The 12,800-nt window shown below is 43.0% G+C and overlaps 1 protein-coding gene across 1 annotated transcript in view; it reads left to right on the forward strand.

The window, feature by feature from the left end:
- The window catches only part of LOC124788686 (diuretic hormone receptor-like), a 202,432-nt gene extending 192,864 nt beyond the window's left edge, over nucleotides 1-9,568 (forward strand). Inside the window, exons 9-11 of the mRNA XM_047255968.1 lie at nucleotides 4,392-4,577; nucleotides 9,137-9,315; nucleotides 9,559-9,568. Coding sequence (XP_047111924.1) covers nucleotides 4,392-4,577; nucleotides 9,137-9,315; nucleotides 9,559-9,568 — 375 coding nt within the window. The remainder of the gene's footprint in view (nucleotides 1-4,391; nucleotides 4,578-9,136; nucleotides 9,316-9,558) is intronic.
- Nucleotides 9,569-12,800: the final 3,232 nt, after the last annotated feature.

Here is a 12,800-nt window from a genome sequence, read left to right on the forward strand (position 1 = left end):
AATCAAACAGAACCCTACGGCAAATAGCTTCCTAGGCTATTCGATAAAGTATAAACATGGAAATCGATTATTCTCAGAACTGAGAGAGCTTAGGTTTGCATTCTCTAGGAGCGTTACGGGTCAAATAAAGAATAATAGGGCATTTGTTTGATATTATTCATTTGAGTTAGAAAATTTCATATATTATGACAAACCTTTATAGATCAGCATTTTAGTGGTTAATTATAAAACTGGTTGTATCGCTTTGACTTTACAGACCGGTTTGTTAATACTTTTTCTAGAGAAAAATTTGGTATTACGAGATAGGAGTATGGGAATAACTATTGTGGGCGCTACGATAATAGAAAAATAGCCGGAGGAATTTTTGTGAAAATTCTTTTTGATGAACTGTGGCTATTTTACTATTATTATAGCGTCCATAATAACTATTCCGACGTTCCTATCTAGTATCAACATGGGCGCACACGTCATTCACGATTTCAGACCGGAAATGCAATTTAATATTACTTCAGTGTTCATAAAGTTAGAAGCTCCTCCTTTTTTACTAATAGTGAAGGAATATTGTTTAGTTATTTACACAAAGTCACGCATCGTTGAGCGATATTTGATTATTTTCCTATACACCTCCAAGGTTATTTTTGACGAGGACACAAGGCCTGATAGTTCAGATAAATAGTTCCAAAACATATAGGCCCAGGTTTTCGACCCGTGGTCTGACGTGAGCTTAGGAGGCCAGTCAGACAGGCTCTAAAGAAGGGTAGTGGGTCCCTAGAGCACTGCAGTTCGTGGCAACAGTGGCGGTGAGCTTGACCGCAAATGTCGTTTACTCCTTTGAAGGCAACTGCTCCTAAGCAAATGCAAGTATCTACAGTTTAACTGCGCGTAATAAACTCCCCTCCCTGTTCCCACTGGTCTAGTTGGCCACTATGACAAAATTCGTTGCCTTTCCCATCTGAGCCGGCCGGTGTGGCCGTGCGGTTCTAGGCGCTTCAGTCTGAAACCGCTTGACCGCTACGGTCGCAGGTTCGAATCCTGCCTCGGGCATGGATATGTGCGATGTCCTTAGGTTAGTTAGGTTTAAGTTGTTCTAAGTTCTAGGGGACTGATGACCTAAGATGTTAAGTCCCATAGTGCTCAGAGCCATTTGAACCATTTTTTTCCCCATCTGATCTTGTTGTCCAAGCAAATGAGCGAAAGACTCGAGCAATGAGAGAGCACATTTGGAGGAACTGATAAATCTTCTCGCGTGTTAAGATGAACTCGGCAAGTCAGGAATAGGAAATTTCTGCAGGTTTCTCCAATATTCATGTAAATAAAGCGAAGTTTTCAATGGTCACTGTGGCAGTGGCTGGGTGTTATCCCTTCCACTTAGAGATTATGTTTTCTTCCATAAGTGGGGACTTAGGTTTATAGAAGAGTGATTTTTGGGAGCTTGCCGTTTTTCCGTGGAGGGAGACTAAGAAAGGTTCAAATGGCTCTGAGCACTATGCGACTTAACTTCTGAGGTCATCACTCCCCTAGAACTTAGAACAACTTAAACCTAACTAACCTAAGGACATCACACACTTTCATGTCCGAGGCAGGATTCGAAACTGCGACCGTAGCGATCGAGCGGTTCCAGACTGTAGCGCCTAGAACCACTCGGCCACCCCGGCCGGATGAGGGAGACTGACTTCAGGTTTTACTGCAGAGACAGAGAGGTCTAGTCATGGCACCGACTGGGGCTCCCGTTTGCGAATTTTGACTAGTGGTGCATTTCTCATAAGTGCTATTGTCTTCCTCATCATCTGAGAAATACTATGATTTGTTACGTAACTTGTGCTACCTGATTACTGAAGAAAAGGCAGATTCACTTTTAAGACAGTTGACCGCTTCAGGTATTCAGGGAGTGTTTTTAGTGGTAATAATAGGACAGATATACACACATCAAAAACAGTTTTGCATCACCTCAGTTCCGAGTGTTCCGGAACCTGTACAGAAAATCGGAATAGAGATCGACATAACCATCGTTTCCGCCCTTTTTATTGCTCATGGAAATCACACATACAGCGAGACCTTCAGAATTGGTGGTCCACTCTGCTGTACGCACCGGTATCTCTAAAATCCAATAGCACGTCCTCTTGCATTGATGCATGCCTGTATTCGTCGTGGCAAAATCCACACAAGTTCATCAAGGTACTGTTGGTTCACGTTGCCCCACTCCTCAATAGCGATTCGGTATAGATCCCTCAGGACGGTTAGTTCGTCACATCATCCATAATCAACCCTTTTCAATAAATCCCAGGCATTTCGATAGGGTATTTGTCTGGAAACCATGCTGGCACCTCTAGTCTAGCGATGTCATTAACCTGAAGGAAGTCATTCACAAGATGTGCACGGTGGGGCGCGAACTGTCGTCCATGAAGCCGATATGGTTTCACCAAAAGTCGGAGGATGGCGTTCATGTAATGGTACAGCCGTTACGGCGCCTTCCATGACCACCGGCGGCGTACATCTGCCTCACATAATGCCACCCCAAACCAGCAGGGAACCTCCACCTTGCTGCACTCGCTGGACTGTGTGTCTAAAGCGTTTAGCCTGACCGTGTTGCGTCCAAATATGTCTCCGATGATTGCCTGATTCAGGGCGTATGCGACACTCATCGGTGAAGAGAACATGATGCCAATCCTGAGCGGTCTATTCAGCATGTTGCTGGGCCCGTCTGTACCACGCAGCATTGTGTCGTGGTTGCGAAGATTGACCTCGCCATGGACGTCGAGAGTGAAGTTGCGCATCATGCAGCCTATTGCGCACAATTTGAGTCGTAACACGACGTCCTGTAGCTGCACGAAAAGCATTATTCAACATGGTGGCGTTGCTGTCAGGGATACTCCGAGCCATAGTCCGTAGGTATCGGTCATCCACTGCAGTAGTAGCCCTTGAGCGGCCTGAACGAGGCATGTCATCGACAAGTCCTGTCTCTCTGTATCTGCTCCATGTCTGAATAACATCGGTTTGGTTCACTCCGAGACGCCTGGACACTTCCCTTGTTGGGAGCCTTTCCTGACGCAAGGTAACAATGTGGAAGCGATCGAAGCGCGGTATTGACCGTTTAGGCTTGGCTGAACTACAAACGAGTTGTGTACCTCTTCCTCGTGGAATGACTAGAACTGATCGGCTGTCGGACCCCCTCGGTCTAATAGGCGCTGCTCATACATGGTTGTTTACGTCTTTGGGTGGGTGTAGTGACATCAGTGACAACAGTCAAAGGGGCCGTATCTGTAATACAATACCCACAGTCAACGTTTATCTTCAGGAGTCCTGGGAACCGGGGTGATGCAAAACTTCTTTTGATGTTTGTATAAATACATGTCCGTCTAGCATCAGCGTACAGAGGAATCTTCAGTTTTATCAAAATCTTAAAGAAAAGATCACTTAGCACTAACTTCAAAATCCGCTTGTATGAATCTCCTGTTATACTGGAACATCATATAAATGTCAGGCATTAATATTTGGAAACAAAGTTGAAGAATAACTGCTAATATTCAAAAGAAAAATACTAATAAAACTTTTCGGGCCGGTATGTGAGGAAACTGACATGGAATGGAAGATAAGTGAAAACGAAGGATTAAGGGAACTGTACAAACATTGTAAAAGTGTCGAAGTCCTAAAGAAGAGGAAGGTGAACTAGAAATGCCGTATAGAAAGGCTGGCGGAAATTAGACTGCCTAAAATAGCATTTGGCAGTACAGTAGATATAACGAGAGGAAGAAGGAAATCCAGAATTAAGTGGCGTGATAATATCCGGGAGGACACGGCTGTGATGAACGTACCACCGAATGGTCAAACAGTGCACTCTCAGACAGAAATGGAAGAACGTCGAAGAGTATTCATATGGTCTATAAGGCCCCTGCCACATATAAACGTAAAGTAAACGTAAATAAATGAGTTACAAAATTCAGAGTTGATTTGAATCTCAAAACCAAGATACAATCCTACAACTGGTCATGATTAAAGAACCCTGTAAAAACAAATACGACCCCTGAAATCCTAATTTGTTTTTCTTACTGTGACGCTGATCCATTGCAAAGCAGATGCCGACCCTTAGTGTTTAAATATTAAATATGAGTGTACTTTGATATGCTATGAGCTCGTGACAGTGAAACTAAAGGTTTGTTAGAGACAATAGAGTGAGGATAGGTAGGGCAGTTTCTGCTCATTTCATTTATACGTTTAAAAAAGGCAATTTTTTATCATTTTTAATGACTAAGTAGTGTAATCACCAAATAAAAACAAAGATAAAGTTACATTGTAGTATACAAAAATGTACGTGTTGTCCTACACTAACTTGCTTTTACTATTTGTGCTCGATCTGTAAAAACCTTTGACAAGCCCGTGACGTTTTTACCCAGGTGCTGATCACGAAGCTGCGGTCTGCGAACACGGTGGAGACGCAGCAGTACCGGAAGGCCAGCAAGGCGCTGCTGGTGCTGATCCCGCTGCTGGGCATCACCTACATCCTCATGATCGCAGGGCCCACCGAGGGTTTCTCCGCTGAGGTCTACGGCAATATCCGCGCCGTGCTCCTGTCTACACAGGTAGGGAGGTTATGGGCAGTAAGAGACGCATTCAAACGACGGAGGACCCGAGTGGTGCCTGCTAAATATTCATAGTTACGGGCATTTGCTTTGCTAAACTTACTCCTGTAGAGGTCGGATGACGTCACCTAGATGAGCTTTGTGAAATTGTATATATATTATAATACCTGCTGGATGGTATAGAAGAGAGGCGAGAATGAGACAAAAAGGAAAACGTCAGTGTGATGATAGGACTTAAACGAAGTAATGTAGGCCTAGAGCACTTGTTTTATTCTATATGTACGTAGTTTCTTGACAAACAGCTCTGAACTGGACAGCAGAGGGTACATAATGTTGTGCCGCAAGATGGGAGGTCTTCTCATTCCAGTCGCGTATGGAGTTTGGAAAGATGACTGTTTAAATGCGTCTGTGAGTACAGTTATAAATTTTTTTCTTCAAGGTCCCTACGGGGAGTGATAAGAATGAAACTGAAGAATGTTTTCAGATTATTCATTTACTGCTGGTTACTCATATTTGTAATTCGGTTGTCTGCGTGTAATTTGCGTCTATCTTCATGAGAGTGCCAGTTCAGGTTTTTCAGTATTACCGGTACCCTTTTTCATGTGGCAACGAACCAGTAACCATTCACTCTGTCGTTCACTGTACACGTTCAATAACGCTTGTTAGTTCTGTTTGGTGCTTGTCACGCAATTTGAAAATGCATATACAAATGGTTTACAAATACAGGAAATGTATACGCAGTTGCGAATTCGAGCAACCTCCAATTGTAGAAAGGAATGACGAGGTTGAAAATTTGTGCCTGATCGGGACTAGAAGCGGGATTTCACGCCTGTCACTTGCTGTCAGCTAAACAATTTTGATTATCCGTACATGCTTCAAGGACAGGCCCAAATTTTTGTATATCGTAATCCGTGTGTCTTTAACCTGCCCTCGTACAGATATTGTAATTTCCGTACGGGGGAGACATTTAATCGATAGTTGCTAGCCTGGTGTCGGCAGATAAATACGTTATTGCAGTTCCTTTGTTTGTAGTGCTATGGAATGTTCCTTGGTCATGCACGCATTTATGAAAGAGCGTTGATTTCTTACAAACACAGACAATGTAATATAGTATCGATTTATAAAAGGTTTGGAATACTATCATAAAATGATGTCTACGACACTAGAGGTCTCACTGAACTAGGCACATCCAGTAGTACCTACATATTGGACGGTGTTTACTACTGGCATGCTTTGAGGACGTTTCCCAGTCATGTAAACACACCGCTGCTGCAGTGACACACCGAGAGCCGTCCAGTATTAACAACAGCTTCGTTCAGTTTGTGTTCAGCACTAGCCGCCCGGGATTAGCCGAGCGGTCTGTGCGCTGCAGTCATGGGCTGTGCGGCTGGTGCCGGCGGAGGTTCGAGTCCTCCCTCGGGCATGGGTGTGTGTGTTTGTTCTTAGGATAATTTAGGTTAAGTAATGTGTAAGCTTACGGACTGATGACCTTAGCAGTTAAGTCCCATAAGATTTCACATTTTGTTCAGCACTGCAGTAACATTCCACGTAGAGGCATACAACACTTTAATGACGTCAGGGTAGTGGCATTACTTTCAAAAGGTCATACATAGCAAGATGTTTTTGATCGGTTATGTGGCACTCAGAGTACTGTGTCTGAGGTTCGGAAAAAGTACAGAGAGACGGGAAATGTGAACGATAGACTTCGTAGTCGTCGTTCTCGTATGACAACACCAACTCGGGATCGTTTCCTCCAAGTGTCGGCTCAGAGGAGCTCAACATCAGCTGCCAGAAGTATTGAAATTGACTTCTCCCGAGCAACAGAAATTCATATCTCAAACTGAACAGTGCGTAGAAGGTCGCATCCGGGTGGTCTTCATTCCAGAAGACCAATGTGAAGTTTTGCCCTGAACCAACGGAACCAATGCGTGTCGACAATGGACCACTGCAGAATGGAATAATGTAAGGACTTTTTGCATGGTACCTGTTGAAAGTGGCCATTACACAGCGTCCGAATCCACGTGACAATCATCAGCATTTCACTGAAACTTCCAGTGAGGAATAGGACCACATACCCCAAGACAAACTTGATCGTCTTAACCAGAGGGTGCCTCGCAGCGCGGAAGAACTCACCCGTGTCCGAAGAGCATATACTCACTAGTAAAGACTTATAATCATCATTATGAAATAAAGCTTTTCACTAAGTTTTCAAGACGTACAATTAGGAGAGAGCATGCTTTGTTTTGTAATGATTTTTTGTAACTAACAAAAATCGTTCTTGTTTTCAGGAGAAATTATGTTTACTTTGTTAATAAAGTATTGTACAAACATCAATGGGTGGTCTACAAGAGGTCGTTTTAGTAAAGTCTGTCACATTCCAGGCTATTGTTGAGGTGTGGTGTTTTCTTTTTAAAGTGACTGCATTGTCTCGGAGCAAAGTCTGACACTTTTTTACCGATGATTGAGTTTATATGATGATTCCAAATCATATCGTTACGGTTGTAAACATCCGGTGTTTCCATGAGTTTACTGTGTAAATTTAAAGCAAGTTTCTCGTACTTGAATCAAAAATGGCAATGTAACCGAGAATCTGATGTATGATTTTAGGCTTTCCCAGACGATGATGACATCGTAACTTTTCGGATATTCAGCCAGGTGGCGCCATCCAATGGTACGGTATTTTCGCAAGCTCTCTTGTTGCCATCTTCAGGCATTCAAACAGTTGGGCCCCGTTCTATATGCTCGTATACCGTCTCCATTCCGCTTCCATTATGCTATTTACACTACTGGCCATTAAAATTGCTACACCACGAAGATGACGTGCTACAGACACGAAATTTAACCGACAGGAAGAAGATGCTGTGATATGCAAATGACTAGCTTTTCAGAGCATTCACACAAGGTAGGCGCCGGTGGCGACACCTACAACGTGCTGACATGAGGAAAGTTTCCAACCGATTTCTCATACACAAACAGCAGTTGACCTGCATTGCCTGGTGAAACATTATTATGACGCCTAGTGTAAGGAGGAGAAATGGGTACCATCACGTTTCCGACTTCGATAAACGTCGGATTGTAGCCTATCGCGATTGCCGTTTATCGTATCGCGACATTGCTGCTCGCGTTGGTCGATATCCAATGACTGTTAGCAGAATATGGAATCGGTGGGTTCAGGAGGGTAATACAGAACGCCGTGCTGGATCCCAAGGGCCTCGTACCACTAGCAGTCTAGATGACAGGCATCTTATCAGAATGGCTGTAATGGATCGCCCTGCCACGTCTCGATCCCTGAGTCAACAGATGGGGACGTTTGCAAGACAACAACCAACTGCACGAACAGTTCGACGACGTTTGCAGCAGCGCTCTGAGACAATGGCTGCGGTTACCCTTGACGCAGCATCACAGACAGGAGCGCTTGCGATGGTGTACTCAACGACGAACCTGGGTGCACGAATGGCAAAACGTCATTGTTTCGGATGAATTCAAGTTCTGTTTACAGCATCATGACGGTCGCATCCGTGTTTGGCTACATCGCGGTGGACGCACATTGGAAGCGTGTATTCGTCATCGCCATACTGGCGTGTCACCCGGCATGATGGTATGGGGTGCCATTGGTTACACGTCTCGGTGACCTCTTGTTCACATTGACGGCGCTTTGAACAGTGGACGCTACATTTCAGATGTGTTACGACCCGTGGCTGTACCCTTCATTCGATCCCTGCGAAACCCTACATTTCAGCAGGATAATGCACGACCGCATGTTGCAGGTCCTGTACGGGCCTTTCTGGATACAGAAAATGTTCGAATGCTGCCCTGGCCAGCACGTTCTCCAGATCTCTCACCAATTGAAAACGTCTGGTCAATGGCGGCCAAGCAACTGGCTCGTCACAATACGCCAGGCACTACTCTTGATGAACCGTGGTATCGTGTTGAAGCTGCATGGGCAGCTGTACCTGTACACGCCATCAAAGCTCTGTTCGACTCCATGTCCAGGCGTATCAAGGCTGTTACTACGGCCAGAGGTGGTTGTTCTGGGTACTGATTTCTCAGGATCTATGCAATTGCGTGAAAATGTATTCACATGTCAGTTCTAGTATAATATAAGTGTCCAATGAATACCCGTTTATCATGTGCATTTCTTCTTGGTGTAGCAATTTTAATGGCCAGTAGTGCAACTCAAGCCAAAAAGGTGCAATTTACTGTTAATAATATAATTTAACTACAAGGTTCCCATTAAGGACCTGTAAGGCCAATATGAAAGCTGCTAACCTTTTATATTAGCTATCGACCTTGGATTTATCGTATCTGTGTGTGGAAGAGGAAGTGTGTGGTTGTGACAAGAATCAAAGTCCACAATTTCTGTGCCACAACAGGGGGTGTTTACTTGGCTGATCTAGAGTGGGCATGCCTGCATAGTGTGATTTAAGCTCTTCAGTTATGGTGTGAATGGATCTTCACACTGACACACTCGAGGCTCGGTGCCAGTCCATATGCAGAAACCTGAGTGGCTCATTTTAAACACGGTGTCAAAATGTGGCGGCCTGTGTGTTGTTGGGCAGGGCTTCACGGTGGCGCTGTTCTACTGCTTTCTCAACTCGGAGGTGCAGACGGCGGTGCGGCACCGGCTGGACAGCTGGCAGACGGCTCGCAGTCTCGGCGGCGCTGGGTCCGGCGCCCGCAGGCTCAAGAGGTCCAACAGCCGCGACGGCTCGCCCAGGTCCCGCACCGAGAGTATACGGTCTGTATGGCCCGCACACGTCACTATGGGCAAGCACGCTGGTGCTCGCGCGGAGCATGTTTCTCTTCCCTCAACTGACACTTTATTACATAACGACTTGCTAGGTGATTGTAGCTATGTTCCCTGCTACCACTAGGCTCTCTCCAATTACGCTGCGGCTGAAGTCTTAATGGGTGCATGTTCAGTGCCTGAAGGCCAGAACTAGAGTTAAGCTTCGAATTATGAGTAACGTATTATTCTTAGGAAAGCTTGACAGAACTCGTTCCATACACTTAACAAACGTTACTGTATATTTATTTTTTATTCTCACGTCTATTTCCGTAGGACCAAATGGAGGAGCAAATCTCCAAGGCCATGGAACGCGTCAGTACATGAAATTACAACGTAAAAGTAACAACGGAAAAAATAAAATCTTTATGAACCCAAAAAATCAAGCCATAAGGTTAAGTAAACGAAATCAACAACATAACAAAAGAATCAGCTTTTCAAGGAACTCCTCAACAGAATAGGAGTGACCCATGAGGAACTTTTCAGCATAGATTTGAAAGGGAGTGGACTACTGCTAAGATATTTGAATTCTTGTAGTAGCTTATTGAAAATGGATGCAGCAGTATACTGCACACTGCACACCTTTCTGCACGAGAGTTAAGGAAGTGCGATCCAAATGCGGATTGAATTTCTGCAGAGTATTACCAGAATGAAAGCTGCTAATCTTGGGAATAAACTGATATTTTTAACAATAAATGATAGTAGAGAATATATAATTGAGAGGGCAATGTCAAAATACCCATACTAGTGAAAAGGAGTCGACAAGAGGTTCGCGAACTCACGCCACTAAGCTAAAAATATCAGCTTAGAATGGGAAGAGTTAACTCATTACCATAACACATGAGCGAATGAAAATAAGCAAAGGAAACTAATTTTCCTGTCGAACGATCACTTGCTTCTGATATCGTTCGAATAGTAAATATAGCAGCATTAAGACTTTGAACAAGATCCTGAACGAGGGCCTTCCACGACAGTTACTATCTATCTTAACACCTAGAAATTTGAACTGTGCAGTTTCACTACTGGTATGCCCATTCTGTGAAACTAAAACGTCCGGTTTTGTTGAATCGTGTGTTGGAAAATGTAAAAACTGAGTCTTACTATCATTTAGCTTTAATTTTCTACATGCCATGAACTTATCTCATGAACTGCACTATTTGAAACAGAACCCATGTTGCACACGACATTCTTTACCACCAGGCTAGTGTCATCAGCAAACAGATATATTTTAGAATTGCCCTTAATGCTAGAGGGCACATCATTTATACAAATAAGGAACAGCTGTTGCCCCAACACTGATCCCTGAGGCACCCCACGTTTGACCATACCCCACTCAGACCCCACATCACAGCCATTATGAACACTGCGAATAATGACCTTTTGCTGTCTGTCATTAAACTAAGAAGTGAACCATTTGTGAGCTACTCCCGGAATTCCGTAATGGCCCAACTTCTGGAGCAGTATTTTGTGATCAACACGATCAAATGCCTTAGTTAAATAAAAAAGAAATATACCTGACGTTCGAAACCTTTTGTTTAATGCATCCAGTACCTCACAGAGAAAAGGTAATATACTATTTTCAGTTGTTAAACGACTTCTAAAGCCGAACTGTACAATTCATAGCCAGTTATGTGATATAAAATGATCAATTATCTTTATATATACAGCCTTTTCTATAACTTTAGCAAACACTGCTGGCATCAGAATAGGTCTAAAATTGTCCACATTATCCCTTTCTCCCTTTTTATATAGCGGTTTTACTACTGAGTAGTTTAATCGTTCAGGAAACTGACCATTCTTAAAAGAAAATTTACAGATATGGTTAAGTACAGGGCTAATATTCTGCTAGGCACTCCATCATATCCAGGAGATCCTTTGTATTCAGTGATTAAATTATTGACTCAATCTCCCCCTTGTCAGCATCGCAGAGGGGTATTTCAGACACCAGTCTCGGAACGTCATTTTCCAAGAGAGTTATATGATTCCCTGTAGAAACTAAGTTTATTTAATCAACCAGCAATGCTCAGAAAATAATTGTTTGGTTCTATACATATCAGTAACAGAAATAGTTTTAGTGCGAACTTATTTTATATCATCAACCTTGTGCTGCAGACCAGGCACTTAAACTACGCAACTGACCACATGGTCTTAATTTTATCCCGTGAATTAGCTACTCTATTTGCGTACCAATACTCTTCTTTGCCTTCCTAAGAACATTTTAAACACCTTACAGTACTGTTTGTAATGGACTCACTATAGCTTGATTTTGACAACTTCTAACATTTTGATGTAATCCCCTCTTTGTTCTATATGATATTCTTATCCCACCTGCCAGCCACCCAGGCTGCCTTTTACAGCTAGTAATCCTTTTAGAACGTTATAATAGAAAATAATTCTCAAAGAGCATGAGAAATGTGTTAAGGAAAGAATTATAATTGTCATCTACGTTTTCGGCACTACAAACATCATGCCACTAGTTCCTTAACGAGGTTTAAAGTACTCGTTATTGTCGTTGGATTAGCTTTCCGACTTAGTTTGTAATTATATGTGACATTTGATTCAGTACGGAAGCCTTTTAGTGTTAAAATTTGTGCACCATTGCTTGAAAGGCCATTCATCCCATCTAGTAACGAACATGAATAAAAATATTGTCTATGTCTGTGGTACTGTTCCCCTGCAACCTAGTTGAAAAACAAAAAAAAAAAAAAAAGAACAGTCTGCATCAGATTATATGAGTTTAGAAAATCTACCAACATCTTTTTTCTTGCACAATCATATACAAAATTAATATCGAAGTTACCACATATAACGAATTTCTGGTACTTCCTATAAAGTGAATCAAGAACATCTCTAGCTCGAGCAGAAATGCTTTGGAGTTAGGCGACCGATTAACAACAACAATTAGAAGTTTAGTTTCACTAAATTCAACTGCCCCTGCTCAACATTCAATATCTGTTCAATGCAGAGCTGTGATGCGACTATGGACTCAAAGGGAATACTGTTTTTTTACGTACATGGCCGCTCTTCCATCCTGCAAAAAACTCCTTGAAATTCCAAACGATAAGCAAAGTTATACAAAAAGGACGTCGTGGCGTTCTTCCACTGCCACAGCGTCTACCATAAAGGGTCAACATTCTCGATGAACTTTTCAGACGATTACATTGTCCGTTTTAGGCTAGCTTCGGGTCAGTTTCGACTGTATAATTATAATCAAGCAACATACAGACTATCTCTATTCAACATGCCGCAGCGATCCAAACGTAAACATTAACGTGATCTGTACTGAATATGAACAAAAAGTCTGTAATACCCGCCGGAGACCCATGTACAATACAGCGCAAGGACGTATTTGACAACCACCCACTGAAAAACCACATTTTTCAACACGTAGACCTCCTACTTATTCTACCATTACATACATACGCAAACTCATTGAG

This window comes from Schistocerca piceifrons, chromosome 3 (assembly GCF_021461385.2).
Source record: "Schistocerca piceifrons isolate TAMUIC-IGC-003096 chromosome 3, iqSchPice1.1, whole genome shotgun sequence".
Classification (NCBI taxonomy): domain Eukaryota; kingdom Metazoa; phylum Arthropoda; class Insecta; order Orthoptera; family Acrididae; genus Schistocerca; species Schistocerca piceifrons.